The sequence below is a fragment of the Cupressus sempervirens genome, chromosome 3 (assembly GCF_028749045.1).
Source record: "Cupressus sempervirens isolate cs-2001-9-10 chromosome 3, ASM2874904v1, whole genome shotgun sequence".
Classification (NCBI taxonomy): Eukaryota; Viridiplantae; Streptophyta; class Pinopsida; order Cupressales; family Cupressaceae; genus Cupressus; species Cupressus sempervirens.
This window is the reverse complement of record NC_143120.1, coordinates 506,870,609-506,890,348: the sequence shown is the minus strand read 5'-3', so window position 1 is coordinate 506,890,348 and position 19,740 is coordinate 506,870,609. Positions and strand designations below refer to the sequence as shown.

General features: G+C 35.6%; 1 protein-coding gene across 1 annotated transcript in view; it reads right to left on the bottom strand.

Moving 5' to 3' along the window:
• The window catches only part of LOC149567407 (putative membrane protein At3g27390), a 45,635-nt gene that overhangs the window by 1,481 nt on the left and 24,414 nt on the right, over nt 1-19,740 (bottom strand). The window contains exons 5-8 of the mRNA XM_089820584.1: nt 1,418-1,706; nt 1,117-1,223; nt 764-953; nt 94-298 (exon numbers count right to left, since the gene is read on the bottom strand). Of these exons, the coding sequence (XP_089676710.1) occupies nt 94-298; nt 764-953; nt 1,117-1,223; nt 1,418-1,706 (791 nt within the window). The remainder of the gene's footprint in view (nt 1-93; nt 299-763; nt 954-1,116; nt 1,224-1,417; nt 1,707-19,740) is intronic.

Genomic DNA, 19,740 nt, shown 5'->3' with positions numbered 1-19,740 from the left:
AAAAATGTATGATTGTACGAGCCAATAAAAAACACAAAAAAGGAGAGAGATTATTAAACATGATAAGTGACAATCAATGAAACATTCTCTTACCCATCAGAAGTCCAAGTGTTCCAGCTCTTATGCTATGAAGAAGGCCACAGAGCATGCTGTAAGAAGGAAGCCCAACACCAATAATTGTGCTTTTGACATTTGTGCTAGAACGAATCCATTCTTCGCAATCTGCAGCTGTTACGATATTTAGATCCACAAGTTCTTTGCCCCTCATCTCACAATTTTTCATAATGTTTTCCCATACCTGTCACAGATCCTCAAAAAATGAGAACCACGCAAAGTAGAAAGCTGGCAACTGCTCAAATAATACTTTTGTGGGGAAATCAATGCATTTTCCAAGAGCATTTAACTAGTGAATTTTTGTGAGAATCAACTAAAACTAAATTTGTATCTTAAGGCCACAATGCTTAACATGTGTCACAAATGCTTCAATGGTTTTCAAAATATTTATCTGGATATCATCATGTTAAATCCATTTAAACTTTCCCAGTGTGATATCCAGATATCACAGTCTGGAAATGAATGTGGAAATAATTAATAATCTCAAAAAGCTTAAACTCTGAATGATCTTTGCAACTATTGTTTTATTTATTTGTTTGTCTTGCATTTCAACTGTCAACTTAAAGCTGAGAATCTGCATTTGCAATGGCAATTTCCAAGACAATTGAAAATAAAAACTTAACTAAAACTGCTCCAAGCTGGAGAGTACCTGAACCATTTTCACTTCTTGAATTGTTTCTCTGATTGACCTTGATGCAGTAAGGTTAGGTACAAGCTCATGCTCAGCGGTGGCATTAGCCCTTCGAAAAAATTGAGGATTGACTGAAACGTCTGAAGAATGGCCAAGTTTTGTTGATGGCTCCAAAGATTTTGAAATCCTCTTCTTTCTGTAGTTGGGCCTGGCTGTGGGAACAACAGAATTTTATTGCCATAAAGATGATGCAATCAAAATCACACGTCTAAAATTGAGACACACGAGTATGTATGCGGTCTTTCAGATGCTATACATGGTCCAGTTGCCATTAATCATTTACTTCTCAGAAGAAAATAAAATGAATATACCTTGGAAAACAAGTCCCCTCCCTCAGATAAAGAAGATCATTAGTATATTCATCAAAATCCGCTACCATGGCAATAGTGTAAGCCATGCCCCGCAAGAAAGAGCTTTCCTGATTTCATTGTCAAATTTAATATTTTTAGTACTCAATTAATCATGAAATCAACTGAATCTTCTCTTGATGAATATGATTTCTGGAAATAAATCTGACTTGTGGAACTAGTAACGGGCAGTTAGGAGCACCCGTTATCCCACATCTCAAACATCTAGTTGCACAACTGAAAACATATGGAGGCAGATAGCAACCTGATAAACAATGACCGCACCATACAATCCAACAAAAAAGCTCGAGAAGATGGCTAATAGGACACCCCCAATCACAAGAAGTGGCCATAGAAGAATGACAATGCCAGCTATGGGCAAACAAGCAGTTTCAAAGAAGGGCCCTTCTCTGCTTATTAGATCACATATTAAACGGTGCCAACCTCTAAGAAGCAGGTAAGGGCTCTTGCTTATAGCAACAACAGTGAAGAGAGGCACATCGACTATGATTCCCATCAAGCCCACCACAATGCAAGCAGGTACTTGCCTCAACCTACAAATTTTTCACAGAAAATATGTGTTATGCATAGCCATATTTCTCATATTTTTTAACAAACCATTGTAAATAACACAGCCATATTTCTCATATTTTTTAACAAACCATTGTAAATTTAAAATCTTATGTAATGTCCTCTTTTTGAAATGGAATATAATAAATAATGAAAAAATGAAAGTATGAAAAATGATAATTGAAATATAATTAAGTTTAATGAATGGTCAAAAGACATGAAATGAAGAGTTGTCACTCCCTCATAAAATAAGATAGAAAAAGGAGATCATTTCATTTGAGGACATCCATCAATCATCATATGGGAATGCAGGAAATCAATTTGGTAATAAATTAATATTTTCAAAGGCAACAATGAAGGGTGGTGACTCATTACTTGTGAAGGGTGTCCTTCAAGAGATGGATAAGGAGAAAATCATTTCATTAAGAGAATCGTCAATTCAGAAACTCATAATCAAATATGAACTCATTCAGCTATATACAAAATCAGAAATCCATTCAAGAATCCATTTATAAAATAATCTGTCACCAATACATTAAATCAGATTCCGTTCAATCATCACTCACCAATGCATCAAATAGTCAATTATTAAATCAACACCTATGAATCCATGAAAGAAAATCATTCGATCATCCAGATATCTTTAAATAAGAAAAAAGGAATCAAACAAACCAACCACTAATCAATTCAAAAACAAAATTTCAAATATATACCCAGTCAAGGATTTTAATTCACAAAAATAAATTCAAGAAGCACCCAGTTTGGAAGCACTCAAGGATTATATAGGGATTGACATATTAATCCATCAAGAAATATTAATCGGCAATGATCTAGAAACTATAAAATGTTACCGAATTTGAGCTTTAGATAGCATTTGCAAATCGCAAGAGGTCCAGGCCCATGAAGTCGGCTAAGTGTTGGAAAGACAGGGTCGTTGGTATTGTCACTGCTGACTTAGGAATGGGTCCTTTCATTCAACAATATTGCAAAGAATTTCCAAAGAATTACACAATTTGGTCAACTTCAGGCATTGCGCTATGATTTATCAACCCAATTATATATCATACCTTAGTATTCTTGGACAAGCTATTATCATATTTTGAGTAAATATTATCCATGGTTACCCGAAGACGTGTCTCCTACCACTTGAGATGCATCTTGGAGACCAACACATCTTAGATACTGGAGGCATTGCTGGGAGCATCCTGACACAGATTTATTTTGGCCACCGCCTCCTAAGTCTCCCAACTAGAATTTGGTGTCAACCATTAGAAAATTTAGGGCACAATGTGTTAAAAACTCTGATTCTTATCCTCTAGCATCAACCTTGCAAACTCATTATTATTTATCTGTTAGTAATGATAATAGCCACTATAGTCTTCTTATCAATTTGTTCAATTGCATCTCTAGAAAGAGGTCGCCAAAATGGTAACAAGAGATCTTTTGGTAACATCAGTTCAATTGTTGGAAAAAATGGAAACCACTAAGTATCTCCAACCTCCTCAAATATGTTACGGGCACACAACCATGCAAACCATCACGAACCATTATTGATGTATGTACAAATATATTAATGCACATATACTAGTTTAATTATTACAAAGGCCATCATAAATATGTTGATATTCAAAATACCAATAATCAGATAATTTATGGAATGAATTAATTAATGATCAATATTATTAATGGCTAAACTATATTAGTTAATCTCTGAAATGAATTAATTAAAAATTGATTTTATTATAACTAAACCATATTAGTTATCAAATTAATCAATTAATATAATAAAATAAATTGCCATCTATAATAGTCAATGATGTTAATAATACTAATTATTTAGTTTTCCACATTATATCAACTGCCAATATAAGCTACTTGATTACTATCAAATGCAGATCATACAAGTCAACAGTGTTCATGATTACATATCCAAGGCATATTTAACATAACTCGATTGTATTAATAAGCATACATACCAAATGTCTACGATACATAAGCAGTGGTGTTAATATTAGTTTGGAAATGCTGATATAACCAGCCAATGATGATTGACTCGGCTAACGAAAACGTTGTGAATCCTGATAGCATATACAAATAAGGTTGGAAAATATAGGAAGGCATGGAGGAATAAGCATTGGATTTTACTGTGATAGGAAAAGAGAAGAGTAGCTGTTGTAACATGGCTAAGGAAAACATTGTGACTCTTGAAAGCATATATGAATAAGGATGGAAAATATAGGAAGGCATGGAGGAATAAGCATTGGGTTTTACTGTGAAAGGAAAACGAGAAGAGTATCTGCCATAACTCAGCTAAGGAAAACATCGTGACTACTGACAGCATATATGAATAAGGTTGGAAAATATAAGAAGGCATGGAGGAATAAGCATTGGGTTTTATTGTGAAAGGAAAAAATAAGAGTATCTTCTGTATTGACTTTGGAAGCACCAGCAAGTACTGGTGAAGTCTGCAAATAGAATTATTATATACAAGGTACGAAAAACCTGTTTCTCGTCCATACAAAGTAATTTCTGATACATATATTAAGGACTGCCACCTAGCACTAAAGAATATACAAAGAAATTGGTAAATGGATTATAAAAGAAAATAAGAAATAAGAAAGGAGAGAATACTATAAAATATAGAGAATACTCTTCAGTAAAGATACAAAGTTATTTTTTATGCTGTGGGCACGATATGACAGATGATAAAGCATCTGAATTAGACACTGAATTATAGAATTTTATTTATGTATGTAATATTAAGGATGAAAGGTCATATATGTAATATTAAGGATGAAAGGTTATCAAATAGTCATATATATTATATAACAATAAGCTTACAATTATAATATAAATTCATAAATCAGAATTATAAACTCATAATTAGTACATATGTATAGAACCTATTACTATTTGACTTATAAAAGAGAAGTTGTAATGTTACAAGGAGGGGCTTGTGTAAATTCCAAGAAATGGATCTTGTCCCAAAATAGGGTGGGGATCAGCAAGGGCATTGTACCAAGAGAGGCTTAAGGGCGTGATCTGTGAACTTGGAAGGAATTCATTAATAGTTGGTATCTAGGCAACTTGGATAACATCAACTTCTTCCACCTTCGAGAATTAGTAATAAGGTTAGATATGAGCGTTAAATCTAACTTAAATCTAATAAGATGAACAACTAGACCTATCAGGGAACATTAGAATCCAAACCCTAATTGAGAAATATAAAATGCATTAAGGTCCCAATAGGGGACATTACAAATGGTATCACAGCTATGATCATGTCTATCATACAAGGTAAATACAAATCAATGAAACATTTTTTCAATAAGAGGGATCGGAGTGATAAACATATCTTACTATATCAGGTAATATTGAAGCCTGAAACATAATCAAATAAGTGATACACACACACACACACACACACACACACACACACACACACACACACACACGAAGTACGGCTAAAATCCTCATATTGCCTTAGTAATTACAAAGGGTGGCTGAAGCAATTCAAGGAATGACAGTCCAAATCCCAAAAGGATAGGTCCCAAGATAGGACATGGATCAACAATGCTCTAATCCTTGAGGACAAAAATCCCAAAGGAGGGCTTGGATCTGTAAAATTTGAGGGAATTTATCAAGTGGTCTCTAAGCACCTTAGGTTGCATTCAGACCTCCTCTCTCTTTAGAACAAAAGTAATATTAGATCAAGCCTAGCAACAAGAAATCAGATAGCATTACTTAATATGAAATATGAGATTTGAGGATTGAAATTAATTACATAATGTGTATATTATGTGTATGCTTTGTGTGCTCACTGTGTATACTTTGTGTATTCATGGATTAATGTGTTTGCTATGTGTATACTTTGTCTCTTCAAATGTATACTCTATGATGATTCTACTTGGTCTATCTAAAATAATAATCCAAAAGAGATATCATACAGACGTAGTTTTTGACAAAATTAATGGGCACCATTACAAAGCAGTCTATAAGATCATCTTAAATTGTTGAATTAAATTATAAGAAGAAAATATATATTTGCTTGGGGACAAACAAATGTGGGAGGGGCGAACTCTCACGAACCATTATTGATGTATGCACAAATATATTAATGCATATATACTTGTTTAAATTACTTAGGCCATCTTAAATATGTTGATATTCGAAATAACAATAATTAGTTAATATATGAAATGAATTAATTAATAATCAATATTATTAATGACTAAACTATATTAGTTATTCTATGAAATGAGTTAAATAATAATTAATATTATTATCACTAAAACCATATTAGTTATCAAAATAATCAATTAATATAATAAATTGCAATTGCCATCTATAATAGTCAATATATTAATAATACTAATTATTTTATTATCCACATTATATTAATTGACAACATAATCGACTTAAATAAAATCAAACACGGATCATGGAAGTTGATGGTGTTCACTGTTAACAATTACATCTCCAATACATATACTAGATAACTTGGAGGTATAAATAAATATACATATCAAGTGTCTATAATACATAAGCAGCAGTACAAATATTAGTTTGGAAACGCTGATATAACTAAAGTATGAGGATTGATATGGCTAAGGAAAACGTTACGACTCCTGACAATATATATGAATAAGGTTGGAAAATATAGAAGGGCATGGAGGAATAAGCATTGGGTTTTACTGTGAAAGGAAAAGAGAATCTGTTGTAGTGATTGTAGAAGCAGTGGCAAGTACTGGTGAATTCTGTGGATAAAATTATCATATATAAGGTACGCAGAACATGTTTCTCGTCCATGCAAAGTAATTTTTGATACATTTATTAAGGAGTGCCATTGAGTATGGGAGAATATATAAAGAAATCGGTAAATGGATTAGGAAAGAAAATAAGAAATAAAAAAGGAGAGAATACTATAAAATACAGCGAATAGTCTCCAGTAAAGTTACAATGCTGTTTATTATGCTGTAAGCATAATATAATAGATGATAAAGGATCTGAATTAGATATTAAATTATAAAAAAATATATATATATGTGATATTAAGGATTAAAAGTCATCATACAGTCATATACATACATATTAATGATAAGCTTATATATATATATATATATATATATATATATGACTTTTAAAGGAGTTGAAATGCTACCAAGGAGAGGCTTGTGTAAATTTCCAAGCAATGGATCTTTGTCCCAAAAGAGGGTGGGGATAAGCAACCTTGAGTGCGCTTAAGGGCATTGTATCATTATAGATCTCTCCCAAGTATAGTTGATAATGATTGACATATTGACCTTATCTAAATCAAGCTCAAAACCAAGAATGTCCTTCCAATTTTGTTTAAATCCTTAGTCATTGGGTGCATTTTTAAGGGAGACAACTCTCATAGGCAAAAATTTAAGAGCAAAACATTTATATATCACTCCAAAACACAAAATTAATAATATAGAGGTTCAAAAAGGTCCTTCCAAAATCTATTTATTTTGTTCAAATCCATGTTGCTTGATCATTTGTAAACTAACCCAAATGCACCTCTTTCAACATAGAGGCCAAAGAAAACAAGTTACATATCCAATGGGATTCTGTTCCACAATAATCTACAAATTTTCCCATCTGAGATTTTGTTGTCCCATTTATTCCTCGTCCATAGCATATCCCATTAGGTACTGATTAACTAATGAAAATTAAACTATGCCTAGTCAGCAAAGGGCCAAGAACTCAAGATGGCAAGGGTATACTTTCTTCCATTTGGCTTAACATCTCTTAATATTGTCCTGATTCTCCAACTTATACCTAGAATTTAAGAGATGCATATTTGGCCTAATCTTTACAAGTAAATATTTTGTCACTAACAATGAGAGGAAATTAAGGTATCCCCACTATTAATCTGTTCAAAACATTCAACAAAACTTAAGAGTATTTTTAGATTCGTAAGCACTTTAAAGTGCACAAGGAAGGTAACTATATTATGCTTACAACAACGGGAGGAACAACTACATGTAACAGATAAATTGGGTCACCTGCAAGCTCTAGTTAAGAGGAATCATGCTTTCTCCAACAAATGTGATAAACATGTAGGATAATATTGTTATAATAAAGAGTTGTCAGATTTTTCCCCTCCATTGTCTAGATACAGGTATCTGTGTATCAGACACTAGAAATGGATTAAAAACTCCTAGATATGGAAGAAATACCATATCCATAGATATCTATAAACACGTCCATATTTGGGCCACATCAATGCATCTGATTCTGATTGCCATGCCATATAATGTTGTATCCAGTTTGGGGTAAGAATCCAATATAGTATCTGTTTCCATGCGACTTTCATATAGATTGATACAATTATGAAATAAGAATCCTCGTTTATAATAAAAGGGGCAAGTGAATGCCTGAACACTTCTCAATAACTGCCTGGACTGCATGACAAATCAAGGAGCTTCGTAGAAAAACATTTGTAATATTAAACCATGAAATGTGTTAAGAGTACACAACCTATGTTGAGCTGTTGTTGGCATTATTGTCATTAATGTCAAGACTCAAAACCCTTGCATCAGATGGTTGTATTACGGGTGTTGAACAATTCTGATCTATTGTATGTAGCAAATTACAGTAATGAATTATGTAGATGGATGTTCCTGCTCTGATAATTGTGATATATCTTTTTGGTACATCTATTGTATTCATTGTTCAGTGAATATAGAAATGTGATGATTGGATGGATATTATTGGTTGTTGTATTCAGAGTTCATTCCGAGTATGTCTGCTATCCGGACATTCATGTAGTCTATCAGCAGATATTGGAATGACAGTTGTATTTAATTTTGGATAGATGCTATCTTGAGTTATCTTTTGGTTGGTGATGAATTTTGTGGACCAAGACATGGTCTTGGATGTGGCATTCCTATTGGCCCCAAAATATAGTTATCTTTGTGTGATTGTGTTGTGTAACGTGCTTATGTATGACCTATCTTTAAGTCCCCAGGTAGCATGACATTAAGTTCTCATATGTGTGACCTATGTTTTAGGTCCAGTTCTAGCATGTTGAAATGTATTGTACATCTCAAGATACCTCTTTGTATTCAATCTGACCTGTTTTTCTAGGCTGACATGTGTATATAGTTCAATGGATATAAACATATATTGAACATCTATCTTAATCCGAAATAGGGTGAAGTGGATGTGTTCATGTTGAAGGTGATTGTGTGTAAGGGTATGGATATATGAACAAAGATACTGTGGTGAAGTGTGCAAGCAGAATAACATGTGCAAAGGATAATTGTGAAGGCAGGCAGAAGGTCTCTAACTGGTTCTTCTACAAAATTGCAATTAGTTGATGTTGTGCCATTAATTAAAACTGTTTCATGCATATACAGACGCAACATTGTTAGTTTATGTTTTGTTTGTAAGACCTTTTTGTATTTAGTGATTTTGTATAAGGGCAGTTAGCCCAACCAGCAGTGAGCCTTACCTATAGTGAGCAAACCGGCAGTGAGCTCTTGTAAAAATCACCTTAACCAATGTTATATTTATGAGAATTAGTTTCACCGTGGCTTTACCCATCTTGGGTTTCCACATTAATTCCTGTTACATACCAATTTTTGATAATTTTTTATATTTAAGATAATTCGAAATGGATGGTTAGATTAGTTGCTTCATTTGTTTTTCACATGAATGGGAATATTGGTTATCTGTTATGTCTTGTGAAAAGAAAGATGTGAAAGTCATCATGATATGTTTTGATGGCTAATCAAGTTTGTTATTAGTTATGATAACTAGATATCCTTTAAAAGACAAATGTTTTTCACCCTGTCAACTCTTTTGGCAGGAATGCAACGAAGGGGGAGGAGCATGGCCAGAGAGGGAATAGGGTATGAAGTCACCAACCTACTGTTAGTGAACCATCAAGTATGAACCTAAGCCACCGTAGTTAGGGAAAAGCGGGCTAGGCAACAAGAGTATACCAAGTGTCCACCATGAGCTAACTAGGTTGAAAAATAATACTCTTAAAATAATAAATGAAAGAAAAAAGTTGTTACCTTTGAATCGAGTATTTGCATGAACTGGAATCCTTCCTTTGTCAAACATGAATTACACTAATAACACCATATTATTTACAAAAGGATGCATGTGTTACATACACATATATTTATGTTTACATATATTTAAAATATGATGTATATGTAATGATATGCATATTTGAAATATAACATACATACATACATACATATATATATATATATATAGACACACAAGTGTGCATAATCTGTGCAAACTTATGCAGATACTATAGTCTTATTAAAATAATTCATGGAGAAGGACACTATTATCTATTATTATTTCATTTGGTGCAATTTAAAATATCATGGAGTCCATCGCCACCCTTCTCTTTTATTATTTTCGACTTAGTTCAAATATGTAAATGCCACCACCTTATTTTCTTTTCTTTTCTTTTTTCTTTTTTGACTTAATACATAATATAACTACTGCCACCTTGCAAAGCTTTCAAGAACCGTAACTCCTCCAAGCAAGTATCAAGCCATTAAGCATATATGTTCCCAATGCCACCTACTACCTTCTTCCCCTCTCCAAGAACCTCAAAACATTCAGCAGAAAATACTCCACTCATCATATCTTTTTATCTCTCTAAGCTCTCCTAGTCGCAGCAGATACATCCATCCCTCTGCAAGTTAGCATGGAACCAACAGCAATAATTGCTAACCGACTGATATTATAATATAAGGGGCTCATGGGAAGGCTCGATTACTGCAAAAAATGTCTAAGTTAATCATTCATCGTCCACCATTTACTAACAGGTCATACTTAGTATCATCCTTCCTTGACTTTACCATTTCTTACGATTTTATTCTTACATAATGTAGTCTAACATTGTTAAGGTCAGATTGTTTGCATTAACAATGTATGATCTTAAGTGTTCTCAGCCAATGATGTTAAGAGTTGTTCATATGCATTGTTGAAGTCTGAATTTAAGTGCTTTCATTCAATGAAATCCAAATTAGATTGTATATCTTGTTGATGTTTTGATCTCAAGTATATCTCGGCCCAATAGTTGTCTGGCCTATTTTCAATCATTTCATGGCAGAATTCTTATGCATGCCATCCAGTAAAGTTTTGGCTTTAGTATTATTGTTATAATCTCTTGATCTGATATTAATAATGTCACAAGTTGTACTTTCCTTGTACAGAGATATTATACCATATACCTTTGAGACGAGGGAAGCCATATCTCAATGAGATGTAATACCTGAAATACATGCACATTATTTTTGCTTCCATGCAAGCCCCTGTTTGGGCAGAAAATTTCAACGATTGCAAAGACAGCTGGAACTACTCAAGAATAAAGGACAGTCACACCCAAGATCATCTAGGATGACCAAGTATGATCGAGATGAGAGGTGTGGACTGATGACGATGGAGTATTCCTGCAACTAAAGGAATTGAATGTTAACACGATAAGCATTAAAAGAACTTAATAATCAAATCCATAACTGAGTCAGCTCAGAGTGGGCAAAGGGCATGGTCTTGTTGTCAAGTCGAGCAGTGGGTGATCGGGCACATAGTGTCCATATAAATCTCTGGTCAAGGTAGGTTTGGTGCCATATGATGGTTGTTGTGATCACTAAAGGTCAAGATAGCTTGCAGTCGAAAGGATAGGTTGATGGAAGGAGTCCATAGCCTAGCTGGTTGTGAAGTTGGCACTCTTAACACCAGGAAGCTCAATGGTAGGAGAAGTGGTGTTCCCGTGCCATATCCCAAGCAAGGATGGCCTTTCTCAGTTGAGATTGTGCAAGGATACTTAAGGTTCGTGGTTGGGAGCTTAAGCCTCTAACAATGCTTCGCCTATCCACCTAATGCCAAGACTTGCTCAACATATGGAAATGCATTCATTGCCTCCCTCATTTATTGGGTATTTTACTTTTGTTATGTTCTTCAAGATCAACTGAATTATGTTATAGTTAGTTGCTGATGTAATATTCCTTTTTAGTATTTCAAGCAATTAGTCAAGTATTTAAATTAAACTTTCCATCATTTTGTTGGTAAGGGATTTTATTAGAATTCAGTTAATTTGTTATAACCATTAACCCCTTTTCCATATGAATATGTAAATTATCTGTTATAATTGTCTTTTCATGCATGTGAATATGAAAAGTAACTATGTTCAATGATTTACTAGTTATTACTTAAGGCTAAGAAAAATATGTATGTTACATATGATATCAAAGCTCTAGGTTCAACACTGAAACTTGGGCTCATCATTGTTTTCAAGGAAACAAAAAGATGTAATGTTGAAATGGGGCAGGATGAAAACCCGAATTACACCTTGAAAGAAACCCCGCCACCTTGTATTTTTCTTTCTAATAAAGAACATGCCAAAATTTGACTACTCCTATTGTTCCATGCCTAAGGATGATGAGACTCTAGCCCATGCCTTGCTCTGGATCAAGAAGGAAAGAGTCGGGTGGATTCCTATCAGGAAGGCAATTATGAACTTATCCAAACTTGGATGCTAAACAAACTGATCCACTTATGTTTATCATGTATCTTGTAAAGGGAAAGATAAGCCCAAGGAAGGAAACAGATAAGATGCCCAGGGATAGGGTGTCTAATTTCTCACAGCAGTGAGAAAGTTTTTAAATAAGTAAAGTTGCAGTTGCAACATAAATTCACTATTTTTTGAAAGGTAAGTAATGAGAATTATTGGAACTTCAAAAAATTATATATTTTGTCTCTTCTAGTAAGCAATAAAATTCTCGTCTTCATTTAACAAACATATGCATCAATGTATAACTGGTGAATGAGCCAACTATATATTATTAGGAAAGCAAAAACATACACTATGATAGACAATGGGAATAATGACTTCATAGAAAATGAGGTATCCAAAGAGGACAATCCTCAGAGTTCCATGGACTTGCTAGTCCAAGTCTTATGGGACACTCAAACTAAAATGGAGAATATGGTAAAAAGGATGAATGATTTAGTAACCCAGCTTGGGCAAGGACAGGAAGACATTCACTCCTCACCTCATCCAAGAACTGAGCCAGAATTATCTACTCGCAGCGAACAAGAAACCAGACCTCCTCTAACACCATTTGAAATGCAAAAGAAAAAGGAAATAGTCAATGAGTTGTCTGATGATATTAAGAAGATTAAACCCCCTAAATTTTTAGGATCTGAATCCGATGAAGCCGGTGAGGCATGGTTGACTAAAATGGAGAAATATTTTGACATCAAAAGTTTCTCTTAATCCTCCAAGGCTATTTGGGGAATCTATCACCTTGCTGGGGAAGCTACTACATGGTGGGGGAATAGTAAAATAGAAATGAATATTAAAACATCTGACATCACTTGGAATAAGTCTGTCACTATCTTTAAGAACTGATGGTTACCACAAATCTTCTACGATCAGAAGTTGTTAGAATTCCAAAACCTCGAACAAGGGGACCTAATAGTGCATGGATATTGGGAAAAATTCACTCGAGTGTTGAAATATGTTCATGTCTATCATCAAGATGGGAATCTAAAGGTTGGGATTTGAAAGGGCAATCTATTAGGAACAAAATGTAAAGAAGGATGATTCCGTCCAAGATTTTGAAGGACATCTAGTTCTGAACCAAGGGCTCACAAAAAGAACTTTAAGTGCAACAAATCTAATTTCAAAGGGAATATCAGTAAAGATTCAAAAAGAAATTCCAATGGTAACAATGGCAACAAGGGAAATGAGAGGGAGGGACCAGCCAAAGGTTGTTTCACTTGTGACGGAGACCACTATGCCAATCAATGTCCTAACAAGGGCACCTCCAACCAGAAAACACAAACTTCCTTACCTCCTCAACAAACTATGTTCCAATAGAGGATTCATGCAACATTGGATAACCGCTATGCAAAGAAGCAATTAGGACCCATAGAAACCTCGAGTAAGATTTATGGAAACAACATTTCTACATGAATTGATAATGGAGTCATTGTATGTTTTATATCCCCTAAATTGTTGAGTAGATTTCCAAAAAGAATCAGATCTATGGCAAAACCCTCGACTATTGAATATGCAAGCCAATCAAAGGCTTGGGTAGGTTAATGTTTGTTTGAGGCTCAGGTAGACTTTCCAATCTTCTCTACTAAGGTCGACTTGTATGTAGCACCTCTGGGGTCCGAATAAATTGGCTTAGCAAACATAAGGCAAAAAAGGATTGTCTTGTAAAGACGGCAAAATGCCCAGATGACTAAGGAAATCCTATGAACATTCAAGGAATATTGCATGAAGTGAAGCCATGTCATATATCAGCTATGCAAGTTAAGAGATGTAGAAGAAAAGGGTGCAAAATCTTTTGCAATAAAAATAGAAGATCTGAGGGAACCCCAGGAAACCATGTATCTAGATGAATACATTTTAGAAGATGGGTAGATTAGGGAAAGAATAAAAGACTCCTTTGAAAAAAGATACCCTTATCTTAGGAGCTATCAGGATGTATTTACAGAATAAATGTTAGGCTTACCCGCTTCTAGAGTATTTGATTTTACCATGGAGTTGGTACCTAGAGCGGAACCCATATCAAGGGCACCATACATAATGACCACTACCGAACTAGCATTTCTCTTTGGCGAGCCCCAATATTATTTGTTAAGAAAAAGGAAGGAAACATGAGGTGTGCATAGACTATAGGATGCTCAACAAGGTCACCATCAAAAACATATATCCACTCCTCCAGATTGATGATTTATTTGATCAAATGAGAGGAGCAAAGGTGTTTTCTAAAACTGATCTTTGATCAGGTTATCACCAACTCAAGATCAAGGAGGACATTCATAAAACTACTTTGAGAACCCATTATGGACATTATGAATTCACGGTTCTACCTTTTGGGCCAACCAACGCTCTTGCATCCTTCACGGACCTTATGAATAGCATATTTCAAGATTGTTTAGACAAGTTTGTGTTGGTTTTCACTGATGATATTCCTATCTACTCTCAGAATAAGGAGCCCCAAAAACACCCCAAGATAGTTTTACAGGGGTTGTGTGAGCATAAGTTGTATGGGAAATTATCTAAGTGCTCCTTCTATCAAAAGGAGACTCAGTATTTAGGGCATATTATATCAGCTAAGGGGATTGTAGTAGATCTTGCTCAAATCAAGGCAATCAAGGAATAGCCAATGCCTTGGAATGTGTCAGAAATCAGAAGTTTCATGGGTTTAGCTGGTTTAGAAGTTCTCAGATAGCACACCCCATCACTACATTGCAAAGGAAAGGGAAGAAGTTTATCTAGTCGGAAAAATGTCAAACAGCTTTTGAATATTTAAAAGAGAAGCTAACTACCGCACCAATACTGAGAGTACCAAACTCTGAGGATCACTTTATGGTTAATTTTGATGCATTGGGAGAAGAATTGAGAGGCGTTCCAATGCAAGAAGATCAAGTCATTGCATATGAGTCTAGGATGCTAAAGAACTATGAGCAAAATTATGCACCTCACGACTTAGAACTGGTAACCATCATACACACTCTCCAAATGTGGAGGCACTACCTAATTGGGAAACCATTTGAAATCAAATCTAACCATCATGGATTGAAGTACATATTCACTCAACTCAATCTTAACACTCACCAAAGGAGGTGGTTAGCGTTCTTAGCAGACTATGATTTTGAGATCATTTATATCAAGGGTAAGGAAAACCAAGTAGCTGATGCCTAAAGAAGGTGAAGAAGGCATGTTTTGGCTATAATAGCAATAAATACTGGACTTAGGGAGCAAGTACTTGAGTGTCTACCAAGAGATGGGTTCTATAATGAAGTGCGTCAAGCAGTCCAAAAAGATCCTCAAGACATCAGATGCAAAGGATATCAACTAGAAACAGATGGACTTCTAAGATATAAGGGAAGGATGTACATATCTAAAGTCTCAAAAATTCGGAGAATGATTTCCATGTTGCTCCTTACTCAAGGCACCCTATAGTAACTAAAATGTTGGCATGAAGAAAGAAATAATTGAGTATGTAGCAGGTTGTCTCAAGTGTCAGAGGGTCAAGGATGAACACAGGTACCCAGTTGGGCTACTACACCCAAAGGAAGTTCTAGAATGGAAATGGTAAATAATCATTATGGATTTTATCTAGGGGTTACCTATGGCCAGAAATAGGCATAACACCATCCTCATGGTGATGGATCGATTAACAAAGGTAGCACATTACATTCCGGGGAACTTAACTGATGGGGCGCCAGAGATTGCCCATAAGTTTGTAAGAGAAATTTAGACTTTGAGGAGTTCCAGAAAAGATTATATCAGACAAAGATGCTAGGATAACATCTAGATTTTGGCAAACTTTGTTCTCTTCCTTGGTGACAAAGTTGAATATCAATTTAGCCTACCATCTAGAAACCGACAGCCAAACAGAAAGGGTAGACTAGGTATTAGAAGATCTCTTGAGAGTATATTGCATGGATCAATAATATCAATGGGAAATGTATCTTCCCCTAGTTGAATTTGCTTACACCAATTCACATCAATCTTCTATTAAGATGGCACCTTTTGAGGCTCTGTATGGAACCCCTATAAGTTGGAACAAGATTGAGGATTGAATTATTGTTGGGCTCGAGATGCTTTTAGAGATGGAAGAACGTGTAGTTCAAATCCGTCAAAGATTAAAGGAGGCAAATGACTGACAAAAGAGTTATGCAAATTCAATAAGGACTCCCAAAGAATTTTTAGTAGAAGAAAAGGTTCTCCTAAAAGTAAAACCCCAGAAAAGTACCATCAAATTTGGTAGAAATGCCAAGTTGGCCCCAAGATATGTGGAACCTTTTGAAGTATTGGAATTCGTAAACCTTGTGGCCTACAAAATTTCCCTACCTCCAACCCTTGTCAAGATCCATAATGTGTTTCACATATCTTATCTTAAGAAGTATATAGCCAGCCATGAACATGTTATTGTTCGGAATCTCTTGCAGGTACGATATCCAGGGGTGGTGGAAATAGAACCACTTAAAATACTCAAGGTACGTAAGCTCCGCTTGCAAAATTGAGATATCACTCAGTACAAGGTTCAGTGGGACTAGTATGTTGAAGAGAATGCTACTTGGGAAGATTATGATGAAATCTTCCAAAAATTTCCACATCTTTTTCCAAGAACTTGAACTATGAATTGATATGAATAAATTATGATTTAAATTGGAACATGATGATTTCATGCTACTATATCAATTACATCTTTTTATGTCGAATGTTCTTTTAGTATTTTAAAATTGTAAACACAAGGGGAAGGGTATGTTAAATCCCCATTTTGATAATTGTTGATAGTAAAGATAATTCGAATGGATGGCTAGATTAGTTGCTTCACTTTTTTTTTCACATGAATGGGAATATTGGTTATCTATTGTCTTGTGAAAAGAAAGATGTGGTTAGTCGTTATGATATTTTTTGATGGTTAATCAAGTTAGTAATAGTTATGATAACTAAACTTCCTTTGGAAGACAAATGATTTCACCCTGTCAACTCTTTTTGCAGGAATGTAGAGAAGGGGGAGGAACATTGCCAGAGAAGGAATAGGGTACGAGGGCACCAACCTACTGTTACTGAACCATCAAGTATGAACATAAGCCACCATGGTCAAGGAAAAGTGAGCTAGGCAACAAGAGTATGTTTACCGTACAAGGTAAAAGGATACTTATCACATGTAGTATAGCAAGATATAACACAGAACAGATACTTTATTCATCTACGCAATATGCACTCCAATGCTTACAATATGATTATGTTCATTACAATGATTCTGATAACGTCCCTTCTAGACGGTGTACATATACTTTCCCGAAGGGGTGACTCAACCGTCACGCACCCGTTCGAATACAATTCTACCCTTCGGCTACAATATAGAATTTACCGACAACATCATCCCCCCCAAAAAGTAAAGTCGTCAGTAGACGACAATTACAAAATATCTAAGACAAATTAACAAAATAGAATACACTAGCTATGACTAACTATAACAAGATAGATCTTTTTCCTTCACATCACATTCACATTCCTACTGTGCCTGCACCAAACTAGTTTCCAAAAACACGTTGCATCTGTAGCCTTTGCTAACACAATACTGTCTCCTTAGCCAATTTGACCTTGATAGCACCCATGCCACATTCTCTACTTCCAACTCCTCAATACGCTGAGCCAAGTGTCACTCTACTGCCTCCAACTGGATGATCAGCTCCTCCTGAGCTCTTTATGCATCCACCAAAACAACCTCACATCCAACACCTACTCTAAGTGCCTCAAAGTGTATCACCCCTCTCGAAAGGCTTGCTCCAGTTCTCTCTCTACCTCTGGCACACAGACACTCTATGCCTACAGCAACTCCAAGTCTCATCAACTAGTCACACTTCCCATGACTGATAACTGAATTGACTGGGGGTCCAGGGCTAGCAAGGTCAAGGGGCAGCATCCTCGCAGGGTCCTAGGGCAGAGCCCTAGGCACGCTCATGATACAGGGCGGGGTCGAGGGGCAATGCCCCTGCCGCCAAGACCAAATTAGCACCCTCAAACCCACACAGAAGTCCATGGAACACACCATTTTTATGATTTTCTTCTGATTCCATACTCTTTCTGCCAATCGTTTATGTTTTCTTCACTACCTGTTTATGTCTTTCCCTTCAGTACCATAGGTTATTCATTGTGAACATTTTTTATTTGTCGTTTTTTTTCTCTAGAACCTTCTATCACCCTTCTTCTATGTCCTTACTTTCCCTACTTGCATTTGATTTCTCCCAGACCGTACGATGGTGGCATCCTCTTTCCCTTTGTTCTGCGGTGGTCACTTTCCCTATCTCTGTACGGAGTGAAATGTTCTCCCTTTCTACACTTTCTTGCTCTGTGATTGTACGATGCTTTTCAAACAGCTAGATGGTCGTAGGGTGTCTGTACGGTATTTACAACATTACTGTCTCCTAACAATCCTCATTGTCATACAGCACTTTTCCTCTACTCTCTAGTGGTCATACCTTCCTTAGTTCGTATGGTTGCCTCAATTGGTCACACAGTAGATTTTATATTGCTTGCTAACAACCCCTTGCAAGGTCGTACGGTCTACTAAACTGGTCGTGCAGCGGTCATTCTGCACTCCCTAACTCCATGTTGTACAAACAATTATGTTTTACATTTACTAAATGTCCATACGGCAGCACAAAATCTTTAGTTGCACGGCTTTGCTTGGGTTCTTGTCTGTACAGTTGTACGGTGTTGTTATGTGAGTCATACACTTAGTGAACCACTAAGCCATACAGTCATATTCTTCTCCTTTGCTCAATACATATGATTTATTGAAGTCGTACTGTATTTTTGTCACTCCTTTCGCCCTCTCCTTTGTCATATGGTCTCTGCCTTCCTGTTTATGGTTGTCATACAGACCGTACAATGATCCTGTATACTTCCCTTCCACACCTTTCCCAAGCCGTATGGTCTCCATCCTTGCTCTCCTTGTCCGTACGATACCTTTTCCTCCTTCACTTGTGCGGTGTTGCTTCTCCTCCTGTCCGTATAGTCGTACAGTGCTTACTTCTTCCCAGTTTCGATGGTGTATCCATATGGTACTCCTTTATATGTAGTCCGTACGGTGTTTTTCTAATATTGCCACTGTACATTGCATTCTTAAGTCTGTATGGTGTTATATAATCTCTCCTTTACTTTTTCATTTTCCCTTTGACTTCTTATTTATACATATTTATTATAATTACTTATCTTAGATATATACATTATTTATCTATTATTTTTAGACTGTCTCTTAGTTGCTTTTCCACAAAGGTGCGTTATTTCTTTCATGATAGACTTTCAACTTCGACCCATTCACTGAATCAGCTACTTCCTTCCCATCGAGCCTCCATAATTTTATTGCTCCATTATCGCCAACTTTGCGTATCTTGCATGGTCTGACCCATTTAACTTTAAATTTGCCTGGTCTGGTTTTGTTTCGCCCATTATACTTCAAAACTAACTAGCATGGT